This window comes from Perognathus longimembris, chromosome 1 (assembly GCF_023159225.1).
Source record: "Perognathus longimembris pacificus isolate PPM17 chromosome 1, ASM2315922v1, whole genome shotgun sequence".
NCBI classification, from domain to species: Eukaryota; Metazoa; Chordata; class Mammalia; order Rodentia; family Heteromyidae; genus Perognathus; species Perognathus longimembris.
Window position 1 is genome coordinate 119,562,598 of NC_063161.1, and position 18,508 is coordinate 119,581,105.

The following is an 18,508-nucleotide window of genomic DNA, read 5'->3' on the forward strand; positions in this document are numbered from 1 at the left end:
AGGTTAGGCTGGCCTCCCATTCAAGATCCTCCAGCTTCCTCTTTTCTGGGGATTATGGGTGTGAACTACCTTACCTGTTCAAAGGAGAGAGGAGGAGTGGCAGAATTATGCCAAACCAGCTAGCAACTACTGATTCAAGGTCTTGTAATCTCTGATAAGAAACAGACTGGAGAGGAAAACACATGACTCTAGCTTCCCACAACGTAGTGATTGTGGGAGATGTCAGGATTTATGGCAGCCTGAGGGGAGTATGGGCAGAGAATCAGGAATCTGTGCTTGTTTCTTCTCAGGCTGATTCCTTGGGCAGCCACCACCATCCACTTCAGGCTTCACAAGGCCCCCCCCCCCCCCATTCTAGGACTCCTTTAGGGAGTTTCACATTTAAAAGAGGAGATGAGAGAAATAACTTCATCTATAGGGATGCTGGCAATATATTTCTGAATCTTCTTCAGAATCTGTTCTATCTATTATGGTGTCTTCCTCAAGTTCATAGTTGAAATCCTAACCCCAACTATCTCAGAGTGTAACTCTTTGTAAATAGGGTCTTACAACATTAGTTACATTAAAATAAAGGTCATGAGGATAGCTCAGGACCAATCTGATTGGTGTCCTTATAAGAGGAAATTAAAACACACAGAGAGATACCAAAGCTGCATGTGAGGAAGAAAGGCACATCAAGAAGAGGACACAGAAAGAAGATGACTATGAAAGGCAAGAGTTAAGGTCTCAGGGACAATGAATCCCAGAAACACTTTGACCTTGAAGTTCTAGCCTCCAGATGGTGAGAAAGTAGATTTGTGTTGTTAAATCCACATAGTATTTGATGTTTTGTTATGGTGGCTTGAGCTATAAAATGCACAGCCTTCTGTTTAGTAACAGAAGGCCCCCTTTTACCTAGACTTTTTCTAGCCTTTCCTGGGAGGCCAGGTGTGGCCACACGATTACTTTTTTTTTTTTTTGGCTAGTCTTGGGGCTTGGACTCAGGGCCTGAGCACTGTCCCTGGCTTATTTTTGCTCAAGGCTAGCACTCTGCCACGTGAGCCACAGCGCCACTTCTGGCCATTTTCTGTATATGTGGTGCTGGGGAATTGAACCCAGGGCCTCATGTATACGAGGCAAGCACTCTTGCCACTAGGCCATATCACCAGCCCCCACGATTACGTTTTAAGACAGCAGGATAGAACCAGAAGTATCCCCCACCACTTCCTAAATGCATCTTTAAAGGGTAAGAGTGTGTGCTTTCTTCCTCCTGCCTGCAGGCTGCAATGAGGACATTCTGGACAGTGTATGAACATTATGGAGGAAGTATGCATTACAGAGGAGCAATAACAAAAATTTGAGCTCCCGACACCCATCAAGAGGTCTTCTTGACCCTTGACTCCCAGACTGACTTAAGAGAGACACAAAATTCTACTTATTCAAACTGCTACTTTGGGGTGTTTGCCATTTGGGGTAGAACCAAAAGTTACTGGTCCACGTGTTTAAATTTTTTTTGAAAATGAAAACTCAAAGGAGAAATCTCTCTCACATGTTTGCATCAGGGAAAGAGATGCTTCATCTGAGAAAAAACTAACAGAATCTTAGAAATACTGTGTATGAAGTAATTGATTCTCTGCTTTGTCCACTTAGGATTAGGAGCAAATTTGTAACCCTCATCAACAATCATAATTTACTCTTTTCACTTTTGGCTGTACTTTCTCTAAACAATTAACTTTCTTGTTCTTTCTTTTTATCCTCTTTGCTTTGCTTTTTCTTTTCTTTCTCTCTTGTTCTCTTTTTCTTCTTTTCCTTTCCTTCCCTTTTGGAGATGGATCCCAATGAACTTTACTGCATGAACTGGCCCCAGCCTGCTGTGTTCCACATCTCAGCCTTATGGGTGGCTAGAATTATAGACATGAGTCTCTGGTACCTGGCTTTCAGATACACTTTTGCAAGTAGCATTTGAATCACTGTGAAATGCGGTGGGGCAGACCTAAGTGAAACACTCTTTTGTGATTTAGTGGACATTTTCTCAGATTGAAGGAGAGGGGAGAAGAAGGGGGAAGGGAGAACTGGTGACATGTGTCAAGACTTATTTATCCATTCTAGATATTGAAATCTGGAGGATTGACCAAGAGGATACCTATAGAATATAGGAAAGAATTCTAGGCACAGGCATCTGCTGGAATGTGTCTGGAGCAATCAGCTTGTTTTAGTTTTACCAGTGAATGGTGCCTGTTGTCATAGTATCTACTGAGCTTCCTTGTATGTACATTTTATTCTCTTACCTCTGTATCTGGTGTGGCTAGCTTATCACCAGATTTTCAGTGGAGGGGCTTTGACTGGATTCTGCTTCTAAAGCCTGAGAACAATTTCTTTTCTTTTTGCCAGTCATAGGGCTTGAACTCAGGGTCTGAGCACTGTCCCTGGCTTCTTTTTGCTCAAGGCTAGCACTCTACCACGTGAGCCACAGAGCCACTTCCAGCTATTTTCTGTATATGTAGTGCTGAGGAATTGAACCCAGGGCTTCATGCATGCTAGGCAAGCACTCTACCACTAGGCCACATCCCCAGCCCCCAAATATTTCTTTTTTAAATTAAAACTTTTTTTTTTTTGCCAGTCCTGGGGCTTGAACTCAGGGCCTGAGCACTGTCCCTGGTTTTCCTTTTTTTGCCACTTGAGCCACAGCACCACTTCTGGCTGTTTTCTATATATGTGGTGCTGAGGAATCAAACCTAGGGCTTCCTGTATACGAGGCAAGCACTCTTGTCACTAGGTCATATTCCCAGCCCCCAAACTATTTCTTGTTGTTTTGTTTTGTTTTTTTTGGCCAGTCCTGGGGCTTGGATGCAGGGCCTTAGCACTGTCCCTGGCTTCTTTTTGCTCAAGGCTAGCACTCTGCCACTTGAGCCACAGCGCCACTTCTGGCCATTTTCTGTATATGGTGCTGGGGAATTGAATCCAGGGCCTCATGTATACGAGGCAAGCAGTCTTGCCAGTAGGCCACATCCCCAGCCCCCCAAACTATTTCTTAAAAGCAATCCTATTTGTTATTTCTGTGTAAAGGGTCCTATGCAAGCATGATCCCTGTGTGAAGATCAGCCCTCTGTAATGCAATTCCTGCTACTAGAGAAGTAAAATGAAAACCTAGGAGGAATCTAGAAATAGGCCACCTTCAAGTCAAGTTTTATTGATTGGCGATAATGCCTCATGCCCACTTCTCGCTCTGGAAGTAAAGTGTTAATCCATGGTCCTCACTCACTTTGGAACTTAGAGTGGTACTTCTTTCACTGGTGATCTCTTTCTTCAGTGTGACATGATATAGGAGAAAAAGAAAATATCAGCATTGAAATATCCCAAATGCCAGTAAAAATAGAATTCATTTGCTGGCAAACACTTGTGCAAATTTCATTGCCTAGGAGACCTTAAAAACCATCTCACTGTGAGTTTCTGCATCCCTAGAATGCTTTAATGTGGGACTACCTTCTTGGGTTGAACTTGCCCAGTTGACTCATCCTCTGTGCACAAATAGATTACAAGCTACAATTGTAGGCTTCTGAAATCATTTAAGATGAGAGTTTGAGGCCCTAGAGAAGGTGCCCCAGATTTCAGAGTTGGATGAGTGCTGGCTCTTAGAGACCATCTTTTTCATTCGGTGGATAAGAACTGTGAGAAGATGGTCAAAGTGCCAGGCCAGGTCTTACTGACCTCTGGCCCTTAATGACCTCTTCCTTGATTCCACAACACTCTTCCTCAGTCTTTAAAACAGGCTTGCAGTGTATGCCCAGTTATACCAGGCTCCTCTTTTTGTTTCATATTAACTTTATTATCATTATTTTTAACTTAGCTATAGAAAACACTAATATTCTTCTACATAAAGCCCTTTCTTGGTGGTTTAGATGGCCCACATTTCTTTGAAAAGCTTCCAGGAAACATCTACACATTGTCTTCTCTCCCTTTTCTCAGCATCATGTCACATCCACAGCAGGGGAGAGGGAAAACAAAGGGCAGATTTGGGGTGTGGATTGAAGGAGCTGTCCTTTAGTGACATCTCCAAAATGTGCATTTAAAAATAGAAGGCAGGCACTGAGAAGACACAAATGGACAGTAGGTTCTTTTTTTTTTTTTTTTTGCCAGTCCTAGAGCTTGGACTCAGGGCCTAAGCACTGTCCCTGGATTCCTTTTACTCAAGGCTAGCACTTAAGCCACAGCTCCCCTTCTGACCTTTGCTGTTTATGTGCTGAGGAATTGAACCCAGGGCTTCAAGCATGCAAGGCAAGCACTCTACCACTAAGCCATATTCCCAGGCCCTGGACAGCCGGTTCATAAACATGGCTTGTGAGTAACAACTTGTTCCTAAGCATCTGGATCCAAGAAAAAAGTGCAGAGCTTGAGCTCTGGTTTCTGGAGGAGAAGGCAGCCAGCCATCAAGCCTACTAAATGCCCCAGTAAGGGCTTGAGGTTTTATGTGCCCTTCATTGTTTGATGTCACTCTGGATTCCTATACCTGTGGATAATCCCATTCTGGCTCCTTCTGAAATGGGTATGGAGGAGTTATTGTGAAAGATGATGAAGAGGCCTTTTACAATAATAAACCTTGTTAGAGCTAACTTTAGCAAGAGCTGAAATAGATGGAATTATTTTCAGATTCCATCATTCAGTGTTCGAAGGCTAATAAGAATGTATCTAAGAAAACAGCTTCATCCCTAAACATGGGACTCCCTACTCTCTTTCTCCCTTCTCTCTCTTTCATTACTGAAGCATTGAAAGCACCCTCTTTGACAAAGCTGGCACATATAATTTCTCCAATTATGTTTCTATGGGGTCTAGGTGTGTGTGCCTCTACAATGAGCCTGTGCAAGGCTTCCAGAGTGAAATCCCAACAGTGCCTTAATTATGAATGAAGAGTTCCAGAAGGGATTAGCACAGGCCCACTTTTCACCTGGTTTCCTATTCAATAGGAAGTCAGACATAGGCTGTCATAAACATGAATGCCATTTCAGAATATTCTTTCACAACACTGTTGTTACAGAATTAACTGGCTTAATTCTTGAAAAACATTTAGAACAGTGTTTGACACATGGTAACCAAACATGTTATTATTATTATTTTTAAAGATAAATTCTCAGGAGAACAATTTCTTCAAGGACATTTAGGAGAGAGAGAAGTTTGAGTAGGTAAATTATAATGGTATTTCTGGTAATAAAATTCTATAATTCAATTGTTTGATATGAAAGCAGAAACTGCCATGATTTGTATGATTCCTTCTAATATTTGTCAAGTACTTGTTGACTATAGTGATCCCAACATTTAATTTCCTCTTCTCGTAGTGAATATGAATAAATAGAATGCCCTTGTAAATAAATCTAAAGAGAAAATAAGGAGAAACATGATTGTATTTTGGTAGGTAGCTTTAAGTAGACTTTCTATCAGAAATAAAGCTTCTAAGCAGATGGTGAGACTTGTAATGTTGTGACACCTTGACTCTGTGCTTTGTGCTGAGTTAAAAACAATAGAATTGAATGTCTTTGTTGTAAGATTATCAGAAGTGTTCAGTCATACTTAAAAACAGTGAAAGACACGGAAATGAATGTTGGCCACTAGAAGGTACCTCCCAAGAAAATAGTTCACAGAGTGCCTTCTCTTATGTTAATTATATCGCACTGTAGGGCAGAGGAAATGCCCACAAACTCCCACTCATAAACATTGGTTTACTTGGGCTTGGTAAGTCCTTCTTATTTCCATTTCAGATAGATGTGCTGGCCTGTTAGTGGGGTCAAATACTAACAGTCTTTCTTATGTAAGATGACTCTAGAAATAGACATTATGCTTGAAATTGGATTATGGGAAAGATTGACCCATAAAAATATTCACTACTGGGTTGTAGATCGTTTTGGTCTCACAGACTTGAAACATGTGGAATTAAATATCTCTTTTGGGTCCCTGAAGCTGTAATTCTTGGATTTGACAAACAAAGTGTGCTATGAATCCATGTTATAAGCTAACTTAGAGGTCTCAAAATCTAAGGGTAAAGATTCATTTGCCTTTCTTCTTCAAAAAGGCAATAATAATAGGAGAGTCTTAAAGAAGAAAAAAATGTTAGATTCGATGATGGAAAAATCAGAGAGCCTTGGAAACTTCCAGTACTCAACTTTAATATTTGAGTCCTTACTGATGCTTAAAGAATGAAAGCTTTGTTGAAGCCTCCCTAACCCAGTGTGGCTCTATTTGGAGATAGAGCCTCTAAGAAAGTGATTAAGGTTAAACGAAGGTCTGAGGGTGGCGCCCTGATCACAAAGGATTAGTGTCCTCAAAGAGAAGAGCCACCAGAAGTCTCAGGTGTTCTCTCTCTTCTCATGTCTCCCTCTCCCTCGCTATCTTCCTCTATCTTTTTTTCCTTTCTCTCCCTCTCTCATTCCCTCTCCCTATTTCTCTCTCTCTTCCTCTCTGTCTTTCTCTCTTTTTTCTTTTACTCTTTCTTACCTCTCTATACCTTCTCCTGTTCCACTAATGGTTATTGAGGAAAGGCTATATAAGAACATGATGAGACTGAGTTAAAGCCCCACAACCAACCCCCCCCCCCCAAAGAAAAGAAAAGAAAAGAAAAAGAACATGATGAAAAGGCAATATGTACATACAGGAAGAGAGCTGACTAGAGGCCAACTCTGCTAGAGCTTGGTCTTGAACTTTTAACCCTCAAACTGTAAGGAAATAATATTCTATTGTTTGTTATCCAATACATGATACTTTATTAAGGTATTATTAGGTCTTTTTACAGAGGTCATTTTTTTCAGGTAGATGATTTTTGGATTTGAAATATATCATTGTGTTTATTAAATATAATTTGTGTTGAAATTGCCCTTGTTTTAACTCCATCTTTGAATCTTAGAACATTTTATTTTTGTTCTCTTAGTTCCTCAATATCTTCATATTCATATTTCGTACCAATATCCTCCATTGTCTGTGCTTTGTACTTATCTTCTATGTGCCTATCTCTTATCTCTTGTATGCAAAATAATCCCAGAAGAAGTAAGTGGAGAGACATCTCTTTTTGGAAGAGAGCATCCTGACACATTTGTCTTGCCTTCTGTGTGGACATCCTGAACCAGCAGAGCTAACATTTAACTAGAAAACTGATTTCTTAAAAAGTGACACATCCTTGCTTGCCTGATGGTAGGCAATAATTCATTCCCTGTACAATACCATCGTGGCTCGTATTAAATATAGATGAAAACAATTCTAGCATAAGGCTTTTAGCACCTAGAGGCTGGAGGAGTGGCGAAGTGGTAGAGTGCCTGTCTAACAAGCTCAAGGTCCAGAGTTCAAACCCTAGTAGCACCACACCACCACCACCACCAACTACCAAAAAAAAAGAAAGAAAGAAAGAAATTGCACATTCAACAGAAAATGAACAATGGCAATCTGAAAGCTTAATTATTTCCAGGGCTCTATTTGAAACCAAGGTTTCAAAATAAATTATTGTGAATGATGAAGCTGTCTGGACCTAAGTTTTCATAGAAGCCAGGAACTCATTTTACAATGATGTCAAATGGTCTCTGGAAAAAGTGGTGCAATGCAATTATTTTCCTTTACTTTGCATTTTGCCCAAATAATTCTGCAGTGCGGACTATGGACAAGATGGATTTCTTTCTGTAGTGTTATTGCAAATTGGTTTTCTGGAGTTTTCATCAGTTTTGTAAATCTTGTTAATATAATATACAAAGATTTGTTACCATAAACGCTAACTGGAAAATTATAACGGATAATAAAAAAAATCATTTTCATTGTCTTATCAGTTGGATCAGAATTACTCATAGGAAGATTGATGTTAATGTATTTTCAGGGTGTTAATGAGTTCTCTCCTTTATTAGTAGTCAGCTTTTAAAGTATCTTAAGGATAAACAGACATTCTTCAAACTGCTCGGAAAGTACAATGACAAATGGTATCATTAACAGCAAGATTCTCAGTGAATAGAGCATATAATTTGTCAATATTCGGAGTTAGGCAGAAATTCAAGTCTTATATCTGTATATATTTCACTTTAAAAATATGTTAAAAGGCCTCTGAGTGCATCTTAAACACTTGGAAAATATTGTGCAGGTAATCAAACACAGGAACTGGACTTGAACTTTCCTATTTACATATAAACTGAGAGAACAAAAGTTATCTCCCCTAGATACGGAACGTACATGTTTAGGCCTGTTCAGTAAAACACCTTAGATTTGGCTGTGTTGGCCTGGATGGAGAATTGTATGACATTCCTGTCAGATCTCAGCTTCCTGAGCAGCTAGGATTACAGGTGCCAGTCACAGGCACCCAGCTCCAAACATTATTTTTTATTGTTATTTTAAATTATTATTTTATTATAATTAAATATTCAACAAATTATAAGTGTAATGCATCTTGATCAATATCACCTTTTTCATCATTTTCCACCATCCCTCCTAACCCAACCCCTCACCTCAATTTTCCGACAAACATTATTTTTTAAGATGAGGGAGACATACAAGATGTTCAGTGGGTTTACTTCTTGGTAAATCTTAATTTTTCTTTGTTGTTAGCAAAGTTGAAACTCCTTCACAATGGATGCAATAATAATAAAGCAAAAAAATAGATCTCAGCCTGGCTAGGATTACAGGCTTGAGTCACTGGTATTGGGCTCTTCCTTTTGGTGCTGAGAATCATACCCAGGGCTGAGTGCATGGGAGACAAATGCTTTGCCCCTGGTCTGAGCTATAGCTCCTAGTCTGGCAAAATTAAAATGTAAGAACATAGGTTATGGGTAAGACAGAATTTCTTTTAATTGTACTTCAATCCTGGCTAAATTCTCCACATGGAAAATTTAGGAAGGTTGGTAAATGGTGGCAGTCCTGATCCATTTCCCTGCGCTGGTGTGGACAACATGAACTGGTTCCCAGCATAAGAGAAGGGAATCAGATCTAAGCTGTGTAAGAGTCAGATTATCTTTGGGTCCTACAGAAGCAAACCCTCTTTTTATACAGGGCTTGCTTCCTTTGAGAGGTGTGTGTGTGTGTGTGTGTGTGTGTGTGTGTGTGTGTGTGTGTGTGTGTGTGTGTAATGCTGAAGTCTGAACTCAGTGCCTTATACTTTCTAGGTAAGCCCACTACTACTGAGTCATGTCTCCAGCCCTTGTTTGCACTGGTCATCGTGAGATAGGGTCTAGCTTCCTGCTCAGATGCATGCCTGGCCCTCCCCTTGCTTATTTTAGACTTCCTGTTGTAGTGGAGATGACAAGCATGCTTTGCCACGTCCATTTCTTTTTTCCCCATTAAGATGGGAGTTCATGGGGTTTTCCTGCTGTCCTTCAGATCTTAGTTTCCTGCATAGCTAGGATGACAGATGTGTGTCACCATGCCTTGCTGGGGGTTGAACAGGAAGGAGTCCTTTGAACGTTTCTGACAGGGTTGGCCTGGTATGTGATCGTCCAAGGTCAGTAGCGTCAGCAGCTGGGATTACAAATGTGAGCCACCACACTTGGCCTTGAGAGTGTATTTTTAAAATGCTCTTCATTACCAATGAAGAGAGGTGCATACTGGATAAACCTCTGAGAAGAGGTGTCAATGGAAATTAGTTCCCTTGTAAAAAGGCTTTTAAAAACAGCAGGTTAATTAACAAGAAAGGATACACTCTCAGGAGAATACTAGTAGTGAGTATGATATAGGGTGCTCAGAATTCCCACGAATAAAGTTGGGATGCACACATTACTTCTCATACAGCTTAATAGAAATACAACTCAGAAAGAAATGAAACCAACAGAACAAAACAGCATTGAATCATTTTTGTGCAGCTGGGCCACAGGTGGCCGAGAGTCCTTATGACATGTTTGCTTGTTTGTGTTTTTTTCTGATTCACTTTATCATCCAGCTTTTCCAGCCAGGAACTGTCAGTATCAACTACAGGGATGACCTCCTTTTCTGTGACCTGTGTATTCCAAGCCTCCGTATTTTTGGCTCAGGAACGGCTCTCCAATCCGTCCACGCCACTCAGACCACAAGCAAAACTTGGTAGTGAAAACTTAACACCTTGTCACCTGGGCTACTTATTAGCTATTTAAAAATGCTTTTAATTTTTTTAAACTAACTATAGCTAACTATAACCAATACTTATGGGTTGCTGAGAACTGCTCTAGGGGCTATGGATTCTCACACTGAAGCTAGGAGGTAGAGGCTACCATTATATCTGTTTCATAGAGAGGGAGAATGGAGAACAGAGAGATTAATTACCCCATCCAGGGTCACTACTGGCAAGGATAGAGCTGGGATTTGAATTCAGGCCATTGATCTCTGACAGTGTCTCCTCCAAGGTTTAAAGAATGTATCTTCTGTTTTAATCCAATCTACTATTATTTTGATTGTTATTCGTGTGTGTGTGTGTGTGTGCACATGTGCGTGCATTCTGGTCCTGGGTCATGAACTCAGGGCCTAGATGCTGTCCACGAACTTCTTTTGTGCTCATGGTTAGTGCTCTACCACTTGAGCCTCATCTCTACTTTCAGCTTTTTTGGGTGGTTAATTGGGATAAACAGGCCATAGACGTTCCTGTTTGGGCTGGCTTAGAACTGTGATCTTCAGATCTTAGCCTCCTGATTAGCTAGGACTATAGGTGTGAGCCACCAGTACTGAGCTAGTTATTCTTTTTTGAAAAGGTAATACACTTAACTGGTACAGAACTCACAGCCATGCAGGTGTGTGTGGAAAAATGCGCTCATTCCAATCTCCCATTGTGAAGATGTGTTCTGGAAGTTATCACACCTCAAATCCCTCCTTTTCTCCTTAGCATACTATACTATACTGTCCTATACTATACGATGTGCTTTTGTATGTTGCCTTTCCACTTAACATTCATTGAGGATCCTTCCAAATTAGCACATAAAGGGTTTCCTCATTTTTTTCTTTGTTTCCCCCCTCCTTTCTTTTCTTTAATGACTATGGATGGTCTATATTAGGAACAGACAATTTTTCCCTTTAAAAGACTAGACCGTAAGTATTTCAGGCTTTGAGGTCCATATGGTCTCTGTCACAAAAGCTGCTATTGCTTCCTTAAAAAAAGTTTTAAAAACCATTCTTGTCTCACGGGTGGTTTAAAAACTGGCTACATGGCACATTTAGCCACTGGTTTCTGTTCTATCTCCCATAGCTCCACTCCTTGACTTTTTTTGGTGGGGGTGTTGTTGTTTTTGGAAATAGCTATTCCCTATGTAGCCCAGGCTGGCCTTCAACTTGTGAGCCTACTGCCTTAGCCTCCCGAGTTCTGGGATTACAAACACGCACAACCACACTCGGCCTTTTCTTCCTCCTCCTTATCCTCTTTTAACTAAAGTCTCCAACTTATTTGTATTTCCTTACTTTTGATCTACTGTCTTTTTTCCGTAACAACACATCTTTAGAGTGCCATATATTCTGACATCTTATTAGAAATCCCTTATAAGGGCTTTTTGAAAACAGCAATGAAAATAACTAGATGTGGGGGAGAGAACAAAAATCTCTGGATAGATTTATATTTGAATCTTGCCTCTGTTCCAGGGAGCTGGATATTACTGTTCAATTCCCCTCCGTGCTTTCTCACTTCAGTTTCCTTATCTGTTAAATAGGAACAATTTTTCACCATTGGAATGTTGAGAAGGTTAAATAAACTCATGTATGGAAAGCCCTTGAGCTATCAGGATGGACAACTATCATTATTGTATCAAACTAGGGACTTTGTGAGCTTGTCAGACCTAGAAAAAGACACATCTTATGTAGTGTGGTAAGAACAGGGCCCCATGTGGACCTAGGGACAGGATACGAATTGAGTGTGTGTGTGTGTGTGTGTGTGTGTGTGTGTGTGTGTGTGTGTGTGTGTGTGTAGTATGCCTTTTCTGGGGCTTGAACTCAGGGTTTGGGCACTATCCCTGAGTTTTTTTTGCTCAAGGCTAGCACTCTACCTCTTAAACCACAGCTCTACTTCTAGCTTTTTAGTGATTAATTGGTGATAAGCATCTCATATACTTTCCTGTCGGGCTGACTTGGAACCTCAGTCCTCAGATCTCAGCCTCCTGAGTAGCTAGTATTACAGGCCCAGCTGTGAATGGAGCTCTGGAGAGTGGGTGACAGATACTTAATATTTTTGACCATGGTAAAAGAGCTATCTTCTTGGGAAACCAATCCAATGCCATCCTTGCTCCCCTAAATCCTTCAAAGATGCCATTCCCACTTGGCCACATGGGCCATGTTCTTCACAACCTCACACTTCTCACAACACTGCCTAGACCTGCAGAACCCTCCTTTTACTCCTCCACTGACTGTAATCAATGCTTCCTTCCCATCCATGCTCTGAGCCACAGCCCCAGGGATCCTTTTTACATATGTCAATCACACATGGGCATGTCCAGTGGCTTCACTGGCCCAGAAAGAAGTCCACTGCCCTGTGGTCTAGGGTCTGCTTTCCTCCCTGGCCTCACTGTCACCTCCTCTTTCCCTACCTCACTCCATTTATTATTCCCTAAAGAATGCAGGTTCATACCTGCCCTTGCAGTACAATTCACTTGGCTGGCTCCTTCTGGAAGTCCAGCTTCAGTTTAGTCAGCCTCCCCATCCATCTCCATGCTTTGTTTACTTTCTCTTCCTACCACCAACTATAGTCACATTGGTTTGTACTACAGTCCTGGCTCTGCTAGGATACGTGGGCCTGGCCAGTGCTCAGTCCATTGTCTGACCTAAGTGACCCATTAACAACTTTCTGATCAGATGAACAGTTGGAGAATTTCAAGCCAATTTATCCTTCTGGGTATATCAACTTTTCCACCAACCCCTAAACACAAATTTCTTTCTTAAGGTCTTATTCCTCTGCACATGTTGTCATTCAGTTCTTTCTTCCCTGAGTGACACACTCCTGATCATCCATCAATACCCAATGTAAACGTTATCTCCTCCATGGAGTTTGTAATGCCTTGTTAGCAGGCCTCAGAGCACTTTGTACAAACCACATGGGGTCATAGCTAATTACTAATCACAAATGTTGGCTGGTAGACTTATTTATGCCCTGAATATTCCTCATACATTGTACAACCTCTTTTCATTTTACTTACAATGAATTCCTTCAGAGAAGGGACACCTGATTATTGTTTAAGTGGCAAGTATGGACATGTGATATAAATATTTAGCCTCTAGTTCTATGCTGAGTGCTTTATATATAGTATCTCATTTAACCCCACCGAAACAGGTACTCTAATGATCTGCTCTCTAGAGAGTAGGGAACTAGCGCTCAATGAGGTTAGTGAGGAGATTGCCCTTGGTAGACTTGGAGTTCACCACTAGGCCTTTCTGCAGTCAGTGATAGAGAGTAGACACTTTTTTTGGAAGGAGGCATGCTTGTTTTTAAGCAATCAGTACATCAGCATGGAATACAAATTCACCCTGCTTGTCTGCACTGACACCAAGGGCAGCTCTGCTCAGAGAGAGGTCAGTGAGATGCTTGCTGTTCTGCAGCATGTAGGGGCTCTGGTGACCAGATGGAACAACATGGTGACCATGTGGCCCTTTGCACACCTGTGCCTAGGCCAGCCCCAAGGGCAGCCAGATGTCCTTGAGGCCTGCCTCCTACTGCCACATGCTGTTTGTCCATGTGGACAGAAGCTGCTCTGCCAGCTCACTCCTGAGCTCACACCCAGGGACTGGAGCTATGAGAAGGAGGGTAAGGAGGCAGAGGAGCCAAGGGCAGTGGAGTTGCAGTCTCTTTATGCTCCCCTTTGAAGGAAGAGCTTTCCCTTGTATCTTCCTATGAGGGAGCAAGGCCACAATTACCATGCCTTTCTCCTGGGAAGTAAAGATGTCATTTCATGCTGAGTTTTTCCTAGTAAAGCAGGGGAAAGTTCTATAACATGCTGGTGAGCAATGTCTAACTTTTCAGCTCATTAGGAAATTCCATGGGAAAAAAATGGGATAATCTCTGGATAATCTGTGGATTGACATGACTGAGGAGCCCTGTAGGACTCTAGACTGAGCCTATCTCCAGACCCAACAAGCAGAAATCAGAATTTTTTGTTTTTTGGTGCTGGTTCTGGGGCTTGAACTCAGGATCTGAGCTCTGTCCCTGTGCTGCTTTTTGCTCAATGTTAGTGCTCTACCACTTGAGCCATGCCATCGCTTCTGGCTTTTTCTGAGTAGTTTATTGGAGATAAGAGTCTCACAGACTTTCCTGCTTGGGCTAGCTTTGAGCCAAGATTCTCAGATCGCAGCCTTCTGAACACCTAGGATTACATCAGAATTTGTCTTTATGGAACCTTTTCCTTCTCTAAGTTCTACGTTCCTACCAAAGGTAGCTGCTTTCATTGGCACGCAGCAATGTGTCAGAGTGGTGACACTAACATGTTGATATGCCACCTCTAAAACCCAGAGCTTTACGAGCTCTGTGCTTGCTTCTTGCTTGTCACATCAGAGTCTGGAGTTAAGCAAGATTCCCTTCTGATTCCTGGGGAACTTGTGTGCATCTCTGAGTTTGAGAAGCCTTGTCTTGATCTAGCCTTGGCTTTTTAAGTGACCGATCCAGAGGCAGTGCTGTATGATAGAAGGTCTAGGCATGATATGTAGACAATGCTCAGATGAACTCTCAAGCCCTCCTTTCTGCCACCCAGGTCTACCCAATGAATTGCTTCATCTAATTGAGCTACTGCTTCTTCAACTAGAGATCCTGTGAGCAAGGTGGCAACACCCACACAATGGCCTACGTCAAGTCTGTGGCACATAGAAGGTATTTACTAAGTATTAGGTACTATAGCTACTAGGTGGGACAATTTGATTGGTTGTGCCATTGAACACTCTCTGGGTGGGGCCAGAGAGTGTTAACTTCAACAAGATGGACAGAGAAAGCCAATATGGTCTTGTAGAAGTGTGATGTTGTAGCTCTATTATTTAACTCTGACTCGAAGGACAGAGAAAAGGTTGGGCAGCATCAAGGTCTACATTTTCATCTGTGAGATGAGCCATGTAACCTAATCCTGGGAAACAATGGCTCAGAGAATACATGTGTTTATTCATTCAATAAACCTAGAAGTTGGCACCTGTGGAGGCCATAGTGTGGTACTGGAACACACAACCAATTGTACTTGGTGCCCGACCAGCTGGGAGCTGGGGCCCTTAAGAAGGACACCTGGTCCACACCGCTGTGCTGACACATCAGGAAGAACAGCAGTCCAGAAGAACAATGGAAGAGCCATACCTGGGCCTCTGCAGCTTCAATGTTGTGGGAGAGATTTCCATTTTGCACAGGTTCTGAAGCCTCACTGGATGGTGTCATTTCAACTTCGGTGCTCGTGCTGTTTGGGAGTTCGATTTTTTCTGTGACATAATTTAAACACACAGAAAACAAACACAATCAATGGGGGTAAGAGACACTTCACAAAGGACATTCTGAAATGCTGGGCTTAAGGAGAGAGTAATGTCAGACAGCTGGCCTAGTGTTAGGCTAAATAGCAAAAGCCCTTCCTATTTCCCCCATGCTCTGTTTCCTCTATTAGAAGCTTTCCATGCTTATTTCTATTAAGCTGTGGCCTCACGTCATGTGATAGTCCTATCAGCTCTGACAGCATTTCTTCTTCTTTTTTTTTCCCTTTAGCTGAGCCAGTCATTCAGGAACATAAATGCAGACCTTTAGAAGCCCAAACAACACGCAACCTATGCACTGTTATTTATACTTTGGACTGTACCCCTCAACCATTGGTTATACTGAACTCCAGAGAGGATATTGGCTAAGACCAAGGTCCTATGCTTTCCTGCTACCATCAGGCTGTCACTTTAGGCAAATTTCCTCCTCATTCTGTGACTGGGGACTATTCTCTGAAATGGGCAGGTTAAACCAGTTGATTTCTAAGGTTTGTTGCTTTCAGCTTTGGCAGCATGTGGGCCTGTGCTCCTCCAGTGGCTCTGGGAAGACAGACTTAGCATGTTATGCCTGAGCCTCCTACTGCAAGAACAGCAGCAAGGAGATGGAGAAGGAATGGAGGCCAAAGTCTGTGTCCTTCCTAATTGAGAAAGAAAGAGCATTTGGGTGGTGTGGAGCAAAGGGTCAAGAGCAGTCAAGTTTTCCTCTGTGATCTGAGAAGTGATTCAAGGGCTTTGGTTAAAAATTGGGACTCTGCGGCCCTGGGAAGCAGTCAGTTCTGTGTTCACACTCTTTCTCTATAACTTGTGCTATGGGATCTGTAGCAAGTTCCTCCACCTCTGTGAGATTCAGTGTTAACAGTGATGTTAACGGTACTAGTATTCTGCCTGTACACCACCATGGAAGAAGGACACTTTGAAATGATAAGGAAGTATGTACATGGAAAGCACTGAGCAGTGTCTGGGTCAGAACCAGCAAGGTGCAAACTATTTGATTTCCCAGTCTACTACCTGCCTTTCCCTAGAAGATTCTTTTCAAGGCTAAGAAGAGCAATTCCAGGTGTTCAGGTACCTCAGGATTAGCTGGAGTTCGGTGAGAGAGAAATAAAAATGCTCCTATTGCAATCTACTCAGTATGGAATCAATCCTGGGGCACAATGGAGCAGGCAGTTGTGTGGCGTGGTGCGAGTACTAGTGGGTATATCAGTAAGCTCATGGATGCCAGGAGTCTCAGGCTGCCTGTTGACACTCAGAATTTGTTTTTTTTCCTAACAAGTTCAGAGGATTGAGTGTCTCTATCACTTTGTACATAAGGAAATAATTTAAGAGGCTCAGGCAATTTCTGGATTTGAAGCAGCTCAATATTGGAAATCATAGGGAGATTCTTTACATTTAAGTATGTAGTTGGGGCACATAGATGCATACATAGGTTTAAATATAGAAGGCCATAGAAACTCAATTTAACTTGATCTGCCCATGTTTTTAACAATGACTGAGGTACATGTGTGCTGATTGAATTATTTAAACTAAAGATTGCTCACTACATTGGGCTGTAGCGATACAAGGTCAGTCTGCCATGACTACCTTGACCCTAGGTTAGGATACTGTGTACTTCAGGGAGCTAGATGACCAAGGATAGAGGTGAGCAATAAGAAACTACCTGTCAGGTAAGTACCTCACGCAAGTGTGCTTTTACTTGGCAAGGTTTTTTTTTTTTTAACCACCAAATAAAACATGAAAATTAAGTCTTGAGCTTTCTGTGAATAGCAAAGACTTTAGATACACAATCTTTTTGTGTAATTTGAGGGCGTATCAACATTGGAATTTCTTGGCTTATGTGTCCATACTGTCACGAATGATTCAGCCCAGGCCTAAGGTGGTAAATTATCAGGAGGAAGGTTAAGATGGAACTCAGGCATTAAGTATTATACTCAATCTACTTCACGCCACAAAAGAGAAGTTAAAAATGTGAAATAAATGAAAAACAAACAAAAAAATCCCCAAACAGCTCAATTAATTAATCCTAATATCTCAATCAAGGTGTCAGACATTAATGGTGTGACTTCATGTTTCATAAAATAGCAAAATATATATGATTTATAATCTCAACTTCAAGAAGTAACCAACATTAATATTTTGAATCCCAAATGTTATTCTGTTAACATTTTTTTCCCTGAGCTAGAAGTTAGGATAAGAGGAGAGTCAGAAACGTCTGTGGAGTGTCATATATTTTGAGTCTAACACTGTTGGGTTTTGTCTGCAGATAATTTTAGTTACTTGGGAAATAGCGTCATTTATAGCATAGATCCAGATTAGGTTAAATTTGGTTTGAAGTTAGAATTAGGGAGCTATATTATAGTTACAGACAGGAGGAACACCATGCTTCAAGTTAAAATAAGACGCCTGAATGTCACAATCTGGGCACACAGGAGATCTAGAAAAGTCAGCCAAAGGAGACCAGGCTGATGCTGTTGAGTTCATACCAAAAGCAGCAGCATCAACTCAAAGAGATTCTAGCATTCTTTCAGGGAGAGACTGAGTGGTGACTTAGTGGTTGTTAGCAATGCATAGACATATAATCTGGTTATCAGGCAAGAATTATAGGAGGAAGCACCCCTTTGTTAAAATATTGAATGACCTGTGTGGGTCCTTTTTTATGTGGAATCTCTAAAATGAAGAAGAGATGGTCTACTCTTGAGTGGCAATGCCAGGTTAGGGGTTCATTAAGAGTCATTTTACTCCCATTGGGCTTCCCCTAGATTTATTAGTGACCATGCTGTGTCTTTTTCTGCCCTGCCTCATTCCGAGAAGAGGACCTCATTTACTCCTGTTTGGGAAAGGGCTATGCTAGAGGGTTCTGCACTGGGATGGAGCCAGGGGTGCCTATGCTGAGCCCTGCCCCTTTGTTCCTCTCAGCCCCAGGAAGTGAGGGTGATGGATGTCTGTCTGTACTCACCTACATGGTTGGCAGCCCCATTCTGCCTCTCATTTTCATCCACCTGGCATTTTTTCTTGGCAATCTTGTGGAGAATTGAAGCTTTTTCTCTGAACCTCCCTGAAGCAAGAGAAAGTGGTGGGAAAGAGACAGAGTGAGGAGGAAGAGAGTCTTGTGGCAATGGAGAGGCATCAGAAGGCAGGCACATGTCTTCTC

At 41.7% G+C, this 18,508-nt stretch overlaps 1 protein-coding gene across 1 annotated transcript in view; it reads right to left on the reverse strand.

Moving 5' to 3' along the window:
* Positions 1-18,508, reverse strand: part of Slc24a2 (solute carrier family 24 member 2) — a 224,223-nt gene that overhangs the window by 15,646 nt on the left and 190,069 nt on the right. The window contains exons 5-6 of the mRNA XM_048357576.1: positions 18,314-18,412; positions 15,197-15,315 (exon numbers count right to left, since the gene is read on the reverse strand). Coding sequence (XP_048213533.1) covers positions 15,197-15,315; positions 18,314-18,412 — 218 coding nt within the window. The remainder of the gene's footprint in view (positions 1-15,196; positions 15,316-18,313; positions 18,413-18,508) is intronic.